Source organism: Palaemon carinicauda, chromosome 10 (assembly GCF_036898095.1).
Source record: "Palaemon carinicauda isolate YSFRI2023 chromosome 10, ASM3689809v2, whole genome shotgun sequence".
Classification (NCBI taxonomy): Eukaryota; Metazoa; Arthropoda; class Malacostraca; order Decapoda; family Palaemonidae; genus Palaemon; species Palaemon carinicauda.
In genome coordinates, this window is record NC_090734.1 from 117105761 (window position 1) to 117125499 (window position 19739).

General features: G+C 45.4%; 1 protein-coding gene across 1 annotated transcript in view; it reads right to left on the minus strand.

The window, feature by feature from the left end:
* LOC137648699 (CLIP domain-containing serine protease B4-like) overlaps window positions 1-19739 on the minus strand; it is a 63677-nt gene that overhangs the window by 5236 nt on the left and 38702 nt on the right. The window contains exons 4-10 of the mRNA XM_068381734.1: window positions 14537-14621; window positions 14262-14346; window positions 13300-13435; window positions 12961-13111; window positions 11601-11691; window positions 1908-2066; window positions 1579-1744 (exon numbers count right to left, since the gene is read on the minus strand). Coding sequence (XP_068237835.1) covers window positions 1579-1744; window positions 1908-2066; window positions 11601-11691; window positions 12961-13111; window positions 13300-13435; window positions 14262-14346; window positions 14537-14621 — 873 coding nt within the window. The remainder of the gene's footprint in view (window positions 1-1578; window positions 1745-1907; window positions 2067-11600; window positions 11692-12960; window positions 13112-13299; window positions 13436-14261; window positions 14347-14536; window positions 14622-19739) is intronic.

Below are 19739 nucleotides of genomic sequence, written 5' to 3' on the forward strand. Positions count from 1 at the left end.
TACCAGGAATTAAGCTCATATAGACCTATTTCAAATCTATCCTTTGTCTCAAAAGTGCTTGAATATGTAATTCTTGAATAACTAATCAGCCACTTACAAGTAATACAAGCTTTGCCTGACAACCAATCTGGTTACAGAAAACTATACTCTACGGAGACAGCCATCTGCTCAGTTGTAAATGAAATGCTTGAAATGATCGATGAAAATAAATGTGGTATCTTAATACTGCTCGATCTCAGTGCTGCTTTTGATACAGTGGTGCATGAACTGCTACTAAATGATCTACGGTCCATCGGCGTTGAAGATCAAACATTCGAATACCTAAAAGACTACTTAGTTGGTAGAAATTACTGTGTACAAATTGGAAACTTTTATTCAACATATGAACCCTTAAACAGAGGGGTACCCCAGGGGAGTGTAATTGGCCCAATCATATTCTGCATCTATACTATTGGTCTATCGAAAATGCTACAAAGGCATGGCGTGAAGTTTAAGCTATTTGCAGATGACACACAATTTTACATCTCCATAAATGATAAACATGACACTACTAAAACTCTAAACCGAATCCTTGATAGTGTTAGAGAATGGATGACATTTAAACAACTAAAATTAAATGAGAACAAAACTGAATTTATGGTGGTGGGCAAGAGAAACAGCGTGAGAAACTTAGGTGACATTCAAATGAACATGAATAATGACTCGGTGCCGATATCTAGTAAAGTTCGAGATCTAGGTGTATTTCTTGACTGTAACCTGTCTCTAAATGCCCAAATAAATGTAATAAAAACTGCTGGTTATCATCTAAGAAATACTGCGTTTATAAAAAAGTACCAGGACGAAAATTCTGTAAAGAAACTTGTGATAAACTGTTATTACAAGGATTGAATACTGCAACTCTATCTACTACAATTTACCAAAAGTGCATCTTAAGAAATTACAAAACAATAAACAGAGGAGCAAGACTGATAAAAGGTGTCCCACCTAGAGAAAGGATCACCCCTATACTAATCGATTTACACTGGCTGCCGATTAAAGCGAGAATTGAATTTAAAATATGTATAATAACCCACCAAGTTATCACAACCGGGCGTCCAAAATACTTAAGAGAATTGCTACATATTGCCCAGCCAACAAATCGTGTCGACACGAGAATAGTTACAGATGGCTTAAAACTCTTGGAACCTAGATTTTTGTCTACTTTAGGCTCCAGAGCCTTTAAATATGTGGCCCCGAGACTATATAATAAGCTCCCACGAAACATTCGAATGATTGAAGACATTAAGGCTTTTAAGAGGAAACTGAAGACTTTCTTATTTCAACAGTCATACAACAATGACGATTTAACAGTAAATGAACAATACGCGATATGAAACGTTAAATACTCTGAACGAACAAGGTAAAACGACAGTGGAGGTCCTGTAGAGAGTGGGGTTCCCCTGCTGTATGGGACCGGAAAAGCAGCCATCAAAGTAAGTAAAGTAGTCACGAGACATACAACTAACACTTCTTGGAGCTACCACCTCTGAGGGAGGAAGGGTGTTGTAGACATGAAATATATGTATACACACAATTCACCTTTATGCTCAGCACAGTACTGGGATGCCTGCACCTGCACTGTATCAACACATCTGGCCGAAGTCCGAGTAGCAGTGGTAAGACAGGTGTGGTCCCAGCTGGCCGAGATAACATTCCAGTAAGAATGAGATGGAATTATCGGAAGTTCATCTTTCATGTTGAACACCTGCGATTAAGTATGCAATTTCTAAATCCTTCCTTATACAATATGTCATGCTATCAATATTCTCAATGATATCAAATCAATGTTTATCCAAATCAATCAATATTTCTATGCTACATATATTCAAGTTCATTAATGTTAAACAATAAAGTATCCATTTACTTACCACTTGATATTTACCAAGTTCTTTTGTATATTGGCGATTTGATATGCAGACAGTTGGTAACCTCTTTCGAGTATTAAATTCAAAGAAAATAACAGCCATGTCGTGGTGGTAATGTCCATCGATTGGGCTGTACTTCGGGTGAACGTGAATTTCCGAGGGCTAGAAAGAAACACGATACTGAATCCTCGAGTTGTCTCCATTAAATAGATAATTGTTTACAGCTCACGACATATATTGTCACATATATGCCATCTACAGTAATTCAGTAGTAGGCGAGCTACGTTTCGAAGTCCATTGGTTATAAGTAATTACAACAGGAAGCAGAAGATGCCAAAATCTAAATACTAACAGAGTTGAAGTTTCAGAATTGGAAAGGTGTCTTAAAGTCGAAAATCAGAAATGGTGTCACACAATTAGGTCGAATAGCAAGGAAAAAATAAAAATAGTCTAGGATTTAAAAGATGAAATTTTACTTTAATTGTTCATTACTACTTCTATAGCTTATTCATTTCCTTTCCTCACTGTGCTATTTTTCCCTGCTGGAGCCCTTGGGCTTATAGATTTTGCTTTTCCAACTAGGGTTGTAGGTTAGCTAATAATAATAATAATAATAATAATAATAATAATAATAATAATAATAATAATAATAATAAACGGATTTTGAGCGAAGCGAAAAATCTATTTTTGGGTGAGATAGCCATGGCGTCCTGATGGAAGGATCCTTTTTGGTAGCTTCCTTGGGTAATCACTACTAGGATTTTCCCAGAGAATTAAACCACAGGTTATCACAGAATTCTAACTTCTGGAGCGAGTATCCTAAGGGTTTCCCCTTAAGACATCGTGTATCAACAGGGGACACGCATGTATAAACGTGCCACATAGCTATCTGCACCCCATATAGAGTTAACGCTTCAATATGGTGGACAGGGAGTGGCTGGGAGCTGAGCCGCAGCCGATCTAGATGTGGCGATATCGGTACTCGCGATGTAAACAGACGGACGCCATTGCTTTTGATGACGTCACGTCCGTCCTCATTCCGAAAGTCTGGAGCTCGCTCATCACCATGATACAGCGGCGCAGGGCGGGACCTGATCACAGACAGGGTGGGTCCATCAGGACGCCATGGCTATCTCACCCAAAAATAGATTTTTCGCTTCGCTCAAAATCCGTTTTTTGGGCTCAAGCCATGGCGTCCTGATGGAAGAGTACCAGAGAATTAGTGTATCGTGGTAGACTTTTTCCCCTTTATAAGTGAGTGCTAAAACATTGAGCCGAAAGCATAGTGGTCTATACTAGAGCTACCGTGAGGCAGTTGCCTTCCTGCCCCCCTGGCATGGAAGTCCCCACGGGCTATGCTGAGATCAAAGTGGTCATGGGAAGGCTATTCATATAGGCTGAAGGAACAATGAGATCCATAAGATAAGTCAGAGCGATTTGGTATTCGCGTCGAAACAAACTTGAAGAAGTGGTGGTTGTACACTTCGTGCATGGAGTTGACTCATCTTCATAATTGAGTAAGTATTCGCTAAGGAAACTTACTTGCTCTATATAAATAAATGCCCGGAGTAAATCCTGGCATTTTCCTTAACCAAGAATAAAGGGTAATAAACTATGACAATTAGTATATTTCATAGTAAGAAAGGAGCAAGGGAGACGCACAAGTAATAAAATAGACATTTTATTATATAATTGCAGGTAAATCAATACATGTCATGCAATAAATAGTAAAAAACATTTACATTGATAAAAATGTACATAGTCATAAAGGCGTGCTCTTGAGTCTGAAAGGGAAGAATCAAGTATTAGTAGGCACTCGTTCTATGGAACGTTAGTCTTTATGTAACACACGTCATGCACGTGGCATGTAGCACTCATGTGGTAATCTACTATGACATTTCACCTGAGGTAAGAACAGTTAAAGAAAACACAAGGTGGTTTCTGCTTCACTACGTATCACTTGAGGGTCAACATAGGCACCCGACGAGTTAGAGTCCCTAATAACTCACTGTTCTAAGCAGAGTTCAGAGCAGGTTTCATAACACTACCTGCGGCTACCACAAAATGTTTCACTTCGTGCACTTGTTTCGCATAATGTTTAAAGAAAACACGCGAGGATTTCCAGCCTGTATAGTTCTTGAGGCTTTCGAAATCCATACTCTGAAAGAAATTCAGAGACGAAGCGACTTTCCTAGGATCATGACCAGCGGGTGTACTGTCTGGATCCGCTCTGCGAATGAAGTAGGTGATTTTTGCTCTCAATTGTTTCAGTGACAGGTCGCTGCCCGATGTTTCTCCTTTGAAGAGTTGGCCTCCACCAAAGTTTGAAGTTCTATGAAGATAGACCTTAAGGCTCTCTACTGGACATAGAGAGGCATCTTCCTTCAAGGGGCATATCCTCCACGGGCCCCATCGTTTGGTAGGTAATTCGTTCTTTGCGAGAAACGTCGGATCAGGGAAGAGGGAGAGGTCTCCTGAATCGTTGAAAACGATATGTCCCTCTTCTCTAGATAGTGCCACTATTTCGCTGACTCGGGCTCCCGAAGCTAGAGCGAAGAGAAATATAACTTTCTGAGTCAGGTCCTTAAGAGGGCATGAATCATTGTCCAAGTTGGAGGCGAAGTGTAGAACTTTGTCTAGAGACCAAGTGATTGGTCTCGGAGGGGGTGCCGGTCGTAAACGGGCACAGGCCTTCGGTAGTTTGTTGAAGATGTCGCTAGACAGATCTATTTGGAAGGCGTATGACAAAGGTCTGGTCAAGGCCGATTTGCAAGTAGAAATCGTGTTGGCTGCCAAGCCTTGTCCATGAAGGTGAATGAAGAAGGACATGCAAAAATCTATAGTGATTTTCGAGGGGTTCTTTGCCTTGACGAAGGAGACCCATTTCCTCCAAGACGATTCGTATTGCCTTCTCGTGGATTCGGTCTTGTATTCCTCGAGGAAGTCTAGACTCTTCTTCGAAATCCCAAACCTTTTCTTAGCGGCTAGGGTGAGAAAATCATGAGATGAAGGTCCTTGATTTTCGATGATGAAGCGAAGACAGTCGACTTCTGTATTTGCTGGGAGAGAACTGGGTCCGGGAGGGGGATCAGCGTTGGCTGCATCTCCAGGATCAAGGGGTACCAGTTGCTGCGGGGCCACTTGGGAGCCACTAGAGCTGCTGTCCCTTTGAAGGTTCTCAATTTGGAGAGGACTTTCAGCAGAATATTGGTGGGAGGGAACAGGTAAATCTTGGCCCATCTGTTCCAATCCAAGGTCATGGCGTCCACCGCTTCCGCTTTGGGGTCCTCGTACGGGGCTACATATCGAGGAAGTTGATGGTTGTCGCTCGTTGCGAAGAGGTCGATCTGGAGTTCTGGGACTCGGTGAGAGATGAAGGCGAATGATCTTGCGTCTAGAGACCATTCCGACTCTATCGGGTTTGTCCGAGATAGAGCGTCCGCTGTCACATTGCGGAATCCTTGTAGGTGAACTGCAGACAGGTGCCATTTCTTCCTTTCTGCCAGACGGAAGATTGTCAGGAGCACCTGATTTATCTTGGGCAATCTTGAGCCCTGGCGATTGAGACAACGCACTACCACAGAGCTGTCCAGGGTCAGGCGAATGTGTATCAACGGGGGCGGGGAGAGTTTCTTCAGCGTCAGAAGAACCGCCATGGCCTCCAAGATGTTGATGTGAAACGTCTTGAATAGGGGAGACCAAGTGCCTTGAGCCTGTTTTTGGTGGGAGTGACCTCCCCAACCCTCCAACGAAGCGTCCGTATGGATGTTGAGAGATGGAGGTGGGTGTTGGAGAGGAAGGGACCTTTTTAGGGCCCTCGCTTCTGACCACGGCTTTAGAAGAAGTCGAAGTCTGCTTGGGAGCCGTCTCTTGAGGTCTCTTCGAGCGATGGATGCGGAACGTCTCCAGACTCCCGCTGCATCCTTTAGCTGTGCACGAAGCACTGGGTTTGTGATCGAGGCGAACTGTAGAGAGCCTAGAACTTGTTCCTGCTGGCGTCTTGAGATCCGTTTGGATTTTAACAGTCGCTTGACAGACCCTGCTATTTCCTTACTTTTCTTTGCTGGAATGGAAAGGCGGTGTGACTGAAGATTCCAGTGGATGCCTAACCATTGGAACTTCTGAGCTGGAGATAGGCGAGACTTTTTCGCGTTTATCTGGAATCCCAGGTGTTCGAGAAACTGGGTAACTTTTCTGCAGGATTCTATACAATCCTCGGGCGAGGGCGCCCACACTAGCCAGTCGTCGAGGTAGGCCATCACCTGGACGTTTCGGATGCGGAGCTGTTGTACTACTGCGTCCGCTAGCTTTGTGAATATCCGAGGGGCCACGTTGAGTCCGAAGGGCATGGCCCGGAAGGCATAGCTTTTCCGTTGGAGTCGGAATCCAAGGTAGGAGGAAGCATGATGGTTCATTGGTATGTGCCAGTATGCGTCCGCCAGGTCTATCGAGACCGTGAAAGACCCTCGAGGCAGGAGGGTTCTGATCTGTTGAAGAGTCAGCATCTTGAACTTGTTGTTCGATATGAATACGTTGGGGGGGGGATAAGTCCAGAATGACTCTGAGTCTGTCTGAGTCTTTCTTGGGGACACAAAACAGTCTCCCTTGGAACCTTGTGGACTTCACCCTTCTTATCACCTTCTTGTTCAAGAGGTCTAGCACATATTCTTCCAGGAGGGGGGTTGAACGTTGGAAGAATTGCTGGAAGGTTGGGGGTGGTTGCGCCCAGCTCCAGCCCAGACCTTTCTTGATGATGCTGTGTGCCCAGGAGTCGAAGGTCCAACGATCCTGGAAGTGGCGGAGTCTTCCTCCCACCGGAAGCACTTCATTGCTTCTGGGGTCCCGAGGACTTGCTGCCTCGGCCGCTAGCTCCCTGTCCTCCTCTGCCTCTGGAGGGCCGGCGAGAGGAATCTCTGCCGGAACCCCTGCCTGAGCTTCTACCTTTGGGACGAAAGGTAGTGGAGTGCTGCTCGAAGGCGGGGTTGAAGGCCGGTGATGAGGACAAAACCGGCTGTGGGACCAACTGAAAGGTCTGTGGCGGCTGAGCGGCCACTTGGGGAGTAGCGGGTGCCGGAAACTGACGTCTGTGCTGACGTTGCTGGGGTCTATGCTTCGACTGCTTCCTCTTAGGCTGAGGACCGTCATCCTGAGAGGGCTTTCTCTTCCTAGACATGCCCCATTTGTTGAGAAGGTTCCTGTTCTCAGATGCGGCCTTGTCTGTGATCTCTTTCACTAGATCAGACGGGAAGAGGTACTTGCCCCAGATGTTGGAGGAAATCAGTTTCCGGGGTTCGTGTCTGACAGTGGCACTGGAGAACACGAATTCTCTGCAGCCTCTACGAGCTCGCATGAAGTGGTACAGATCCTTGACTAAGGTTGCCATATGAGATTTGGCAAGGACCATGTAATGGTCAGGGACTCTGGTGTCGCCAGCCATTACGTCCATCTGGACCTGGAGAGTGAGAGATGCTGCCAGCCTCTCCTTCGTTTCCTGTTCCCTACGAAGGAGGTGATCGTTTAGCTTGGGGAGGTCCTCATTAAACTGACGTCCAGCAACGTCAGGATCTAGTTTGCCCACCACGAAGGTGTGTTGCACATCCTTCCAGTGTTTGGTGTCGGGCGGGGTGACTGCGGAGAAAGGTCTGCATTCCTCCAATGCAGGGCAGGATTTCCCTTCTTCTACAGCCTTAAAGCAGGCAGCGAAGGCCTTTTCCGTGAAGGGTATCACCACTTCATCGGGCGCAACGTAGGTGGGGTACTTCTTGCTCAGAGCCGGAAGTCCAGAGCAGGTAAAGCCTCTGCTCTTAAGCGCTTTGGCAAGCATAGCCTGGGCCTTCGAGAGATCGAACACTATTTTCTCCTTCGGTTCGGTCTCTTCCTTTGAGGATGGTTCTGAACGTAGACGGACGTAACAGTCCGGATACGCCTCAAAGCGGGGCAAGAACTCCACTTCTTCCAGGGGTATGGAACCGATCTTATCGCTGACGAAGATCTTGTCGTCAGCGATGACCATATGCTCGGCGAATCGCCACGGATTGTCGCTCGAGCATGCGGGGAGGTCCTTGATGGAGATTTTGCGAGATTCCTTGGAACCTCCCATCGACCGAATGATCTGGTGAGTTTCTTGGAGCTTCTGCTCCATCACGGATTCAATGAGCCGAATCATATCCTGTGCCGTAGGTAGAGGAGTCGTGGTGGAGGACGTAGACGGGAGAGACACTTCCGTCGGTGTAGGAGTAGGAGGGGGGATGGAGGGAGGGGCATCCTCCTTATCGGACTCGGTATACACAACCCGGTCCTCTTCTTCATCATCCTCCCCTTCACCCTGGGCCATAAGGGTTTTCTCGGTGTCCTCCGAGATCTCTGACATGCGTTCATCATGTTCTGAATCCAGGTGATAATCATTCATGGACTGAGCCATGACAACATCAGGTTCCACTGTAATCTGGACTACGGGGATCTGTTCGACTGGGACCACTGAGTCTGGAGAGGCCTTTGGGAACAGCAAAGACCTCATTTCTTCTGTGGCTAGGTATGGTCCAGTGGCGTTCTTCTGAAAGCCACGTACCCACTTGCGTAGGTTGTCCCGAGCAGTGTCCCGAATCTCCGCTGAGGGAGAATCATAGAATGCTTTCTGTAAGCATTCTTGGCAGACCGAACAGGTGGTGGGGCCCCAGTATTTGAGATCCCCTCTCTTGTGAGCACAAGGGGCGTGTGTCCTACACGCCGTGTGTCCATAGAAGTGTGGCCGACGGACCGCGCAGAAGTCGTGGTCACACCTGACGTACTCCTCCTTTAAAGGAAAGAGACGATGAGTATTGCAGAGTCATAATATGGCTCGTATATAAAGTTAATTATTAACAAGTTAATATTAACTTAAATTAATTGTGATGCACAGAAGGGTGGGTGAAAGGAGACAGACGCATGCCTCGTGTAACCCGCCCGGCTGGTTGCCGTAGCATCGGACAGTCCCAGGTGGCCGTAGGCCTCCATGGAAGGTGTCTTGATAATGGGAATTCCATCTAGAATAACCATATTATAGACTAGGCTTGAAATCTTATCAAGAGAGTCTGGGGATCATGAGATCCTAGTAAGGTTCCGGCAACCAGACGTGCCAATTACACGTAGCGTGCTGGAAAGATGAAACACGCAAGAAGACAGAGTGAAAACTGAACAAAATGTACGATTCCGTACCAGTTTGTCTGCGTTAACAAGCCGTCTAGGTGCGGTTTTTAGGAGCTATCGCTAGTAAAGATAGCTGAGAGAAGGGGTGCAAGGCATCTTGCCGCCTCCGGACGGGTCCGGCATACCCCCGGCACGCCGGAAGCCGCTCGAGCAGAGTTTCTGGCATTCAAGAATGATCATTCTATGGTCAAAAGAAGCCAGGGTGGCGGCAGCCGGCAGCGGCGGCCGCCGGCAAGGAGCGGCGGTTCCGGCAGCCGGAGGCAGTCGGAGGGTGACAGGGGTAAGGATAAAGGAGCATAGCCGGGGCCGGGGGCCGGCTGCTAGTGCCGGCACTCCGGGAGGGGTCGGCAGTGTGCCGAGGCTATGAGGGAATGGAGAGGCCACGGCGGTAAGCCGGCGGCCGGCGGCGATCCCCCGGCACTCGGGGGAAGGCGGCAAGGATAAGGAAGTCACCCGTAGCGGCGGTAATGCCGGGGTAGAGGCGGCAAGGGACAAGCACCAAAGATGGAGGTGGGATGGCAAGGCTGTACTAGCCTAGTCAAGACACCTCTGGAAAAGGTACCACCATGATAGAGGTGAATCTATCATCCTAAGCAGGGGCCGCAATGGCCGGGGGCTAAGGCAGTCCAAGAGAGGACAGGGTGTACCCAAAGAAGGGGTGGAGACTCTTCATGTCGACCAAATGATAACTGACTCCATAGCACTATGGAGGGTCTATGTATCAGAGCGGACAACACTGGGAGCACCACGGGGTCCAGCACTCCAGCCTAGGGTGGAGTGTAGGACAGGGGACATATGAAGCCTAACCTAATGGTAGGTTAGGCTAGGCAAGAGATAGGTTGGGGGGGGGAAAGGGTCTTCTTATAAGAAAGGATGGGTTATGCACCAGAGCGGCCACCTAGGAAGGGAGATGCTCACCCTAACCTATAGTAGGTGGACCAACTGAAAAACGGTGCACGCGTATATTTCAGCAAGGTACATAAACCAGCCCTCCCAACCTAACCTGGATTAGGGTTGTTAGACCCTAATCAAGGAAGGGAGAAGACGTATCGCAAGGAAAAGGTCAAGGACCGATTCAGCTTAAAGGAGGTGATCCTACCTTTAAGGTCCGCAACACTAAGGGAGGGGTCATTCCCTTAGGTGGGGAGGCGATACAGTACTCTGAGGAGTCTTGTCCTATCACATGTAATAGGGTACAAGATTACCAGAGGGAAGCCCTAGGGCTAGGGATGAAGAGAGCATATAGGGGTCCTATCATAAGGTTAGGTTAGCAAGGCACTCAAGATAACCTACCCCCTATATGGTCCCTGAAGGCGAAAAACACTTGCATCACTGTCAATGGTATTGTAAAATAATGCCAAAATCTTCATAACTAACACTAGGATCACTGAAATATCATGCATTAACACTGGTATAGGCTCACTGGCCTAGGGGCTAATCAAAGCCTACTGGTATGGGGTCAGCGAAGACCCTAACTAATGCGTCAAAAACACGATATAAAGTTCCTAGCTATGAAGACTAAATAACTAATAGCGCTGATTAGTAATTTATATACCGGTAAGGCTGTTGCGGCTAACTAAATAAGGCATGCAAGCAACAGCAGCGTCATAAAATGGCGCTGACCGGTCTGGCAAAGCTCTGCCACAATATTGCAAATATCTCGAAAAGTAAGATTTACTTTAAGGTCAGAGCTTATTTAAACAATACTTAAACCTTTGTACTCAACTTCCAGAAGGAGGTGAAGCTGAAGGTTGAGACATGGCGAGGATGCAAGCAGATAAAGTCGCACAAAGGGAAAAATACGTCCAATCGAGCGAGCTACTAGCAAAGGAATGGGGACGGACGTGACGTCATCAAAAGCAATGGCGTCCGTCTGTTTACATCGCGAGTACCGATATCGCCACATCTAGATCGGCTGCGGCTCAGCTCCCAGCCACTCCCTGTCCGCCATATTGAAGCGTTAACTCTATATGGGGTGCAGATAGCTATGTGGCACGTTTATACATGCGTGTCCCCTGTTGATACACGATGTCTTAAGGGGAAACCCTTAGGATACTCGCTCCAGAAGTTAGAATTCTGTGATAACCTGTGGTTTAATTCTCTGGGAAAATCCTAGTAGTGATTACCCAAGGAAGCTACCAAAAAGGATCCTTCCATCAGGACGCCATGGCTTGAGCCCAAAAATAATAATAATATGGTTTCTAAGAATTGAAGTTCAAAAGTAAATGGGATTATGAAGCGGTGTTTCAGACTTGAAGATGAACCATAGAAATGTAATCGACAAGATGGCAGAGATATGAAAGCTAAACCCAAGTGGCAAACATGAAAAAAAGGTGCATAAAAGCAGTGCAACTGAAATATTCTGAGACCTGATGGTCAAACACAAGTGAGCATACAAAGTGGCAGACTCATAACGGAGTTTGAAAATTTCTGGTCAAATATAAGCAGATAGATTTGGAATGGTGTTTGAGAGTCCATAACAAACAGAAATGGTACTGATATATAACCAACCTGTAATTTGATGACTGAAACCTCATCTCTTGGTCCAGGTAGCTCTATTTGATAACTCTCTACTGAATCCTGGTCTCTAGACACCAGAGATCTGCAAGAGAGGGGAGCCCCTATTATTATCTGCAAAAGAGGTTGTTTTGTCATATCAATCCATCATAGTTACTTTCTGAATTTTGTAACTCATTTATTTGATATATTTTGATATCCTATCTTTAACGAAAGAAAATTGTACAAAGTGAGAACGCTTTTTGCTAAGGATTTGAAAAATTTAATATTATAAGTAATCTATTTTCAGTGATTTAGATATTTATATTCTAATCCATTTGCTCAATAATTCAAAAGGATATTAATATACATTCCCAACATTTTGTATTATTAGGACAATCCGGGGTTATTTTAAGAATGCGGCAGTGCAGTGTAGTGTAGTTATGTTTTAAAAATATATATATTTTTACATTTCGATCATCATGCATAGCCAATAATCTTTCTTCTATAGTTTTGTTAACTATAATCAAAATGTTTTTCTTTCTACAACAACTACTTGTGAATTATGATGATTTTATACAACCAGTCTTTCTCCTCCATTCTTATTCCCTAGTACTTAAAACTTAGTCATATCTTTCTACAGATCCTCAAGCACAATCAAGCTTTCTCCCCCATTCTCATTCCCTAGCAATTAATCTTAGTCATTTATCTCTACATTAATTACTTATTCATTCAGATCCTCAAGCACAACCAATCTTTCTCCTTTTCCACTCTCATTCCCTAGCACTTAAACTTAGTCATGTCTTTCTACACTAATTACTTATTCATTCAGATCCTCAAGCACAACCAATCTTTCTCCTTTTCCACTCTCATTCCCTAGCACTTAAACTTAGTCATGTCTTTCTACACTAACTACTTATTCATTCAGATCCTAAAGCACAACCAATCTTTCTCCTTTTCCACTCTCATTCCCTAGCACTTAAACTTAGTCATGTCTTTCTACACTAACTACTTATTCATTCAGATCCTCAAGCACAATCAATCTTCTCCTTTTCTACTCTCATTCCCTAGCACTTAAACTTAGTCATGTCTTTCTACAATAACTACTTATTCATTCAGATCCTCAATCACAACCAACCTTTCTCCTTCTCTATTCCCATTCAATAATAACCAAAGCCTAATTATCTTGATAAAATAACTAATTCTGCAACCAAACCCTCATGCACAACCAATTTTTCCCCTACCCTATTCTTCACCTGGTTTGGATTTAAAGTATACAATAAACTTACTCTTTCATTCTCAATATTTTTCATGCCAGTCAGAGAAATGAAATCATAGGGACATGCTCAAATGCGTCAATGAAATGCACACTTACTTTGTGACACAATGTGCTGCAGTGACCAAAGCATTTTGTGAAACGAGAGTTCCTGTACAGTGAAGTTTGTCGTCTTTGTAAATAGCCCTCACCCACGACCAACGTCTGCGGACAGGCATTTCAGCGCTTGGGTGCGGGACCCGGCCGCAACCTTCGGTTGCATTGAAATATTATGAGAGGGTGTGTCTGAGACGTGGGAGTTTTATGATGCCGTGAAGAAGATAAATATCATATAACATTCATAACTGAGAATCAATGCTAGTTCACGAATGAGAGTAAACAAACAATATATCTATAAACACATGTATCATGAAGGTATATGGACAATAAACACCTCACCTGCATCCCTGCAAGATACAATTAGATTCTCAATGGAGGGTGAGTTCAACATGCGTTCCAACTTTCCTGAAGATGAACACCGATAAACACCGGCACCCCCGTCATCCCCTGGGCCATTCAAGGCACTAAATTCCTCCTGGAAATAGAGGCCAATGAATAGCTGCAACTATGTCCAGCCTAAAATCTTTAACATGCTCTTCCCACAATTATCGTGAATGGCTGCCACTCAAATGGTCTCTGCTCTGCGCTGGCTTGCACCGCTCGGAAATAAACATTACCGTTTTGCTCATTTGTTCTGGCAAGAAGGATATGGAGGTACTGTGAGTCACTATTTAAGGTACCATAATTACCTACAATCTGTTTTCATTATTATTGTTGTTATGTTTGCATGAATCATCTGTGAGGAGGTAGCAGCCAATCATGATGCTTGTACGGACTAGGGAGAGCAAGTTAAAGAATTTAGGTTGGACCCAGTTGCTTCCTCAAAAAAGAATGAACATTTATAAATGATTGAAAATTAATATTAATTGTATTCATATTTAATGTATATCTCAAAGTGAGAGCTAAAATCCTTCCTGGAAGTTTAACATGGTTTAGAAGATTGTATATCAGATGCGTTGTAGACAGTGGATACTGATATCATTAAAGAATGCTCAGGATGCCAAATACAGTACACTTGTAATACGAGCCTTGTATAGTAACATTATATAAAACAGAATTAACATTTATATGAAACATGAATAGGAAAATTCTTACTCTTAATACACTGTACATTGCAAATAGTACAAGCCTAAAACACTTTTGCCAATGCATAACATCCTCTTTTAAATAGGTCTACAGTATATGGGAGTACTTAATATAACAAACCTTTTTCCCCACGGTTTCTAGTCTAAATTCACAAGTACAAGTAACTGTGATGCCAGATAATTTCAAGTGAATAAATCAATCACTACTGTACTTACTATATGCCTATGCTCGATAGCGTTGTTCCCTTCGCACTGCACAAGAAGCAGCGTCAACACAGGTATGTTGGAATCATCGCCACACCTGTGTGCAGATCGCATTTAAGTGAATAAGTTTTGAAATATCTTAACATTCCATATTTATGTGTAAACTAATATGTGGAATCGTACCAGATACAAAGTCGCCAATTAATGACAAAGCCAAAGATATAAAAACAAATGAACTAATTGATATGTGAAGATCCTCATCCAAGGAAAATGTCGACCCTTCTCACCTGATGCCATACCGCGATCCATCTCCGCAAAGGAGCACCTGAGTCGTGATGCCGTAAGCCTTTGGTAGGGGACAAGTGATGGAGCCTGAGGATGAAAAGGTCTTTAAAAATCAAATATCCTAATCTGTCTACATATGCTAGGACTCTTACTGGTCCGAAGAATCGCTCTGAGAGGAGGGGTTTTAACCCTTAAGTATGGGACTCCCTTACTGGGGAAAAAAAGAGAGAGTTTTAGCCTTAAGTAAATGCTCTTCTTTGAAAAGAAAATGGGAAATTGCATTAGATCTAAAGTGCAAGTGATAATGTGGTTACAATGTACTACATTGAGGAGTAAAAGGAGCGTGTGAGCATCATTAAAATAATCACAAATAAACGGATTTTGAGCGAAGCGAAAAATCTATTTTTGGGTGAGATAGCCATGGCGTCCTGATGGAAGGTTCCTGTTTGGTAGCTTCCTTGGGTATAAGACTACTAAGATATTCCCAGAGAATTTAACCACAGGTTATCACAGAATTCTAACTTCTGGAGCGAGTATCTCAAAGGTTTCCCTTTAAGACATCGTAATACAACAGGGGACACGCATGTCTGGTCGTGCCACATAGCTATCTCCACCCCGAACAGAGTTAACGCTTCGGTGTGTAAGGGCTGAGAATAGCTGGGAGCCGTTCCACAGCTAATCTCACTCGTGGCTACTACTGATACTCGAGACGTAAACAAACGGACGCCATTGCTCTAATGACGTCACGCGCGTCTTTATCCTGGCGCCAGTTGCTGCCCATCACCATGATACAATTGTGTAGGGTGGGAACAAACTGAACGAAGTAGTAGGGAGGGTCCATCAGGACGCCATGGCTATCTCACCCAAAAATAGATTTTTCGCTTCGCTCAAAATCCGTTTTTTGGGCTCAAGCCATGGCGTCCTGATGGAAGAGTACCAGAGAATCAATGTATCGTGGTAGATTTTCCCCCAGAGTTAAGTGCCTAGGCATTGACAAAACAGCAAAGTAATCTTAGGTAAGAACCATAGGAACGAAATATCCTGCCCCCCATTGGTAGGAAGTTCCCATGGGCTATGCCGACGTCAAAGTGGTATTGAAGGGCTATTCATCTTGACAGAAGAACTTTTAAAAGCTTAGAGATGAAGCAGAATGTTTGATATTTGTATAGGAACATTCTGAAGTAGGCCAGTGGTGGTTGGGCACTGTGTGTAGAGTTCATCTCCTGATTATCAGAAGTAAGTATTCGTGTAGGAACCTTACTGAGACAAGGTGAATATAATTTAGGAATAGACATCTTAAATTCTTCATGACCATAAGAAAGGAGGAATAAATAAAACTATGACAGTATGTATTTCATAGTAAGTAGGAGCTGAAAGAGACGCATAAGTAATAAAATAGAAATTTTATTTCACAATGCAGAAATTAAATAATTTACAGCAAAAGTAAAGTTCATTTACAGTAATAATAATGTACATAGAAATAAAGGCTTGCTCTTGAATCTGAAAGGGAATTTCAGGATTAGTAGGTACTCGTTCTCGAGGAACGCAAGTCTTTAAATAACACATCATGCTCAAGGCATGCGGCACTTGTGTGACACTATGACATTTCACCTGGGATAAGAACAGTTATAAAAGCACTAAGTGTTTTTAGACATCACTATGAATCACTCGAGGGTCAACATAGGCACCCGAAGAGTTAGAGTCCCAAGTAACTCACTGTTCTACGCAGAGTTAGGTGCAGGTTTCATAACACTACCTGCGGCTACCACAAAATGTTTGATTTCGTGCACTTGTTTCGCATAATGTTTAAAGAAAACTCGCGAGGACTTCCAGCCCGTAAAGTTTTTAAGGCTCTCAAAGTCCATGCTCTGAAAGAAGTTCAGAGAAGATGCCACTTTTCTAGGATCATGACCAGCGGGTGTACTGTTCGGATCCGCTCTGCGAATGAAGTAGGTGATTTTCGCTCTTAATTGTTTCAGTGACAGGTCGCTGCCCGATGTTTCTCCTTTGAAGAGTTGGCCTCCACCAAAGTTTGAAGTTCTGCGAAGATAGACCTTGAGACTCTCTACTGGACATAGAGAGACATCCTCCTTCAGGGGGCATATTCTCCAAGGGCCCCATCTTTTGGTGGGTAATTCATTTTTGGCGAGAAACGTCGGATCAGGGGAGAGGGTCACTTCTCCTGAATCAGCAAACAGGATGTGTCCCTCTTCTCTTGATAATGCCACTATTTCGCTGACTCGAGCTCCCGAGGCGAGAGCAAATAAAAATATAACTTTCTGAGTCAGATCCTTGAGGGGGCATGAATCATTGTCCAAGTTGGAGGCGAAATGGAGCACCTTGTCTAGTGACCAGGAGATCGGTTTCGGAGGGGGTGCTGGGCGTAGGCGAGCACATGCTTTCGGCAGTTTGTTAAAGATGTCGTTGGACAGATCAATTTGGAAAGCATATAGAATTGGTCTAGTCAAAGCCGATTTGCAGGTTGAAATCGTATTGGCTGCTAATCCTTGTCCATGAAGGTGAATGAAGAAGGACATACAGAAATCAATGGTGATTTCTTTAGGATTTTTTGCTTTAACAAAGGAGACCCATTTCCTCCAGGATGATTCATATTGCCGTCTCGTGGATTCGGTCTTGTATTCCTCTAGGAAGTCTAGACTTTTCTTCGAGATCCCAAACCTCTTCTTTGCGGCAAGGGAGAGAAAATCATGAGATGAAGGTCCTTGATTTTCGATGATGAAGCGAAGACAGTCGACTTCTGTACTTGTTGAGAGAGAACTGGGCCCGGGAGAGGGATCAGCTTGGGCTGCAGCTCCAGGACCAGGGGGTACCAGTTGCTCCGGGGCCACTTGGGAGCCACTAGGGCCGCTGTCCCTTTGAAGGTTCTCAGTTTGGAGAGGACTTTCAACAGAAGGTTGGTGGGAGGGAACAGGTATATCTTCGACCATCTGTTCCAGTCCAGTGACATGGCGTCCACCGCTTCTGCTTTGGGGTCCTCGTACGGGGCTACGTACAGAGGAAGTTGATTGTTGTCGCTCGTTGCAAAGAGATCTATCTGAAGTTCTGGGACTTGATGAGAGATGAAGGAGAATGATCTTGCGTCTAGAGACCATTCCGACTCTATCGGGTTTGTCCGAGATAGAGCATCCGCTGTCACGTTGCGGAATCCTTGTAGGTGAACTGCAGACAGGTGCCACTTCTTCTTCTCCGCCAGACGGAAGATTGGGAGAAGCACCTGATTTATCTGGGGCGATCTTGAGCCCTGGCGATTGAGACAACGAACTACCACCGAGTTGTCTAGGGTTAGACGGATGTGGATCGAGGGCGGCGGGGATAGCTTCTTCAGAGTAAGAAGGACCGCCATGGCCTCCAAGATGTTTATGTGGAACGTCTTGAATAGTGGAGACCAGGTCCCTTGAGCTTGTTTCAGGTGGGAGTGACCTCCCCAGCCCTCCAGTGAGGCATCCGTGTGGATGTTGAGTGATGGAGGAGGGTGTTGGAGAGGAATGGACCTTTTCAGGGCCATTGCTTCCGACCACGGCTTTAGGAGGCGTCGAAGTCTGTTTGGAAGCCGTCTCTTGAGGTCTCTTCGAGCGATGGATGCCGATCGTCTCCAGACTCCCGCGGCATCCTTTAGCTGTGCACGAAGCACTGGGTTTGTCACTGAGGCGAATTGTAGAGAGCCTAGAACTCGTTCCTGCTGTCGTCTTGAAATGCGTTTGGATTTCAGTAGTCGCTTGACAGACCCTGCTATTTCCTTCCTTTTCTTCTGGGGGATGGAAAGGCGGTGTGACTGAAGATTCCAGTGGATTCCCAGCCACTGAAACTTCTGAGCCGGAGAGAGGCGAGATTTCTTCTCGTTGATCTTGAATCCCAGGTGTTCTAGGTACTGGGTAACTTCGTCGCAAGACTTTGTACACTCTTCGGGCGATGGAGCCCAGACTAGCCAGTCGTCGAGGTAGGCCATCACCTGGACGTTTCTTAGGCGGAGCTGTTGTACTATGGCATCCGCCAGCTTTGTGAAGATCCGAGGGGCCACATTGAGGCCGAATGGCATGGCCCGGAAGGCGTAGCTTTTTCTTTGGAGTCGAAATCCTAGGTAGGAGGAAGCGTGATGGTTCATTGGAATGTGCCAATAGGCATCCGCCAGGTCTATAGAGACCGTGTAGGAACCTTGAGGCAGAAGGGTCCTTATTTGTTGAAGCGTCAGCATCTTGAATTTGTTGTTCTCTATGAACTTGTTGAGGGGGGATAAGTCCAGAATGACTCTGAGCTTGTCTGAGTCCTTCTTGGGAACGCAAAACAGTCTCCCTTGGAACCTGGTGGACTTTACCTTCCTTATCACCTTCTTGTTCAAGAGGTCTAGAACATATTCTTCCAGAATGGGGGTCGATTGTTGAAAGAACCGCTGGAAGATTGGGGGTGGTTGCACCCAACTCCAGCCTAGACCGTTCTTGATGATGCTGTGTGCCCAAGGATCGAAGGTCCAACGATCCTGGAATTGGCGGAGTCTTCCTCCCACCGGAAGCACTTCATTGCTTCTGGTGTCCCGAGGACTTGTTGCCTCGGCCGCTAGCTCCCTTTCCTCCTCTACCTCTGGAGGGACGACGAGAGGCGTCTCTGCTTGCACCCCTGGACGAGCCTCTACCTCTGGCATGAAAGGTAGTGGATGGCTGCTCAAAGGCAGGGGTGAAGACCGGTGACTGTGACAACACCGGTTGGGGGACCAATTGAAAGGTCTGTTGTGGTTGGGCAACCACTTGGGAGGTAGCGGGTCCCGGAAACTGACGTCGTTGTTGACGTTGCTGGGGTTTCGGCTTCTGAGGTTTCCTCTTAGGCTGAGGTCCATCGTCCTGAGAGGTTTTCCTTTTTCTGGACATGCCCCACTTGTGGAGAAGGTTCCTATTCTCCGTGGCGGCTCTGTCAGTTATTTCCTTGACAAGGTCAGAAGGAAACAGGTGCTTTCCCCAGATGTTGGAGGAAATCAGCCTCCGGGGTTCGTGTTTCACGGTGGCACCGACAAACACGAATTCACGACAGGCTCTACGAGCCTTTATGAAATGGTACAAGTCCTTCATTACCGTGAGTAAGTGGGATTTGGCCAGTACCATGTAGTGATCAGGTACTGCTGTGTCACAGGCCATAACCTCAAGTTGGACTTGATGAGAAAGAGATGCCGCAAGCCTCTCCTTCGTGTCTTGTTCC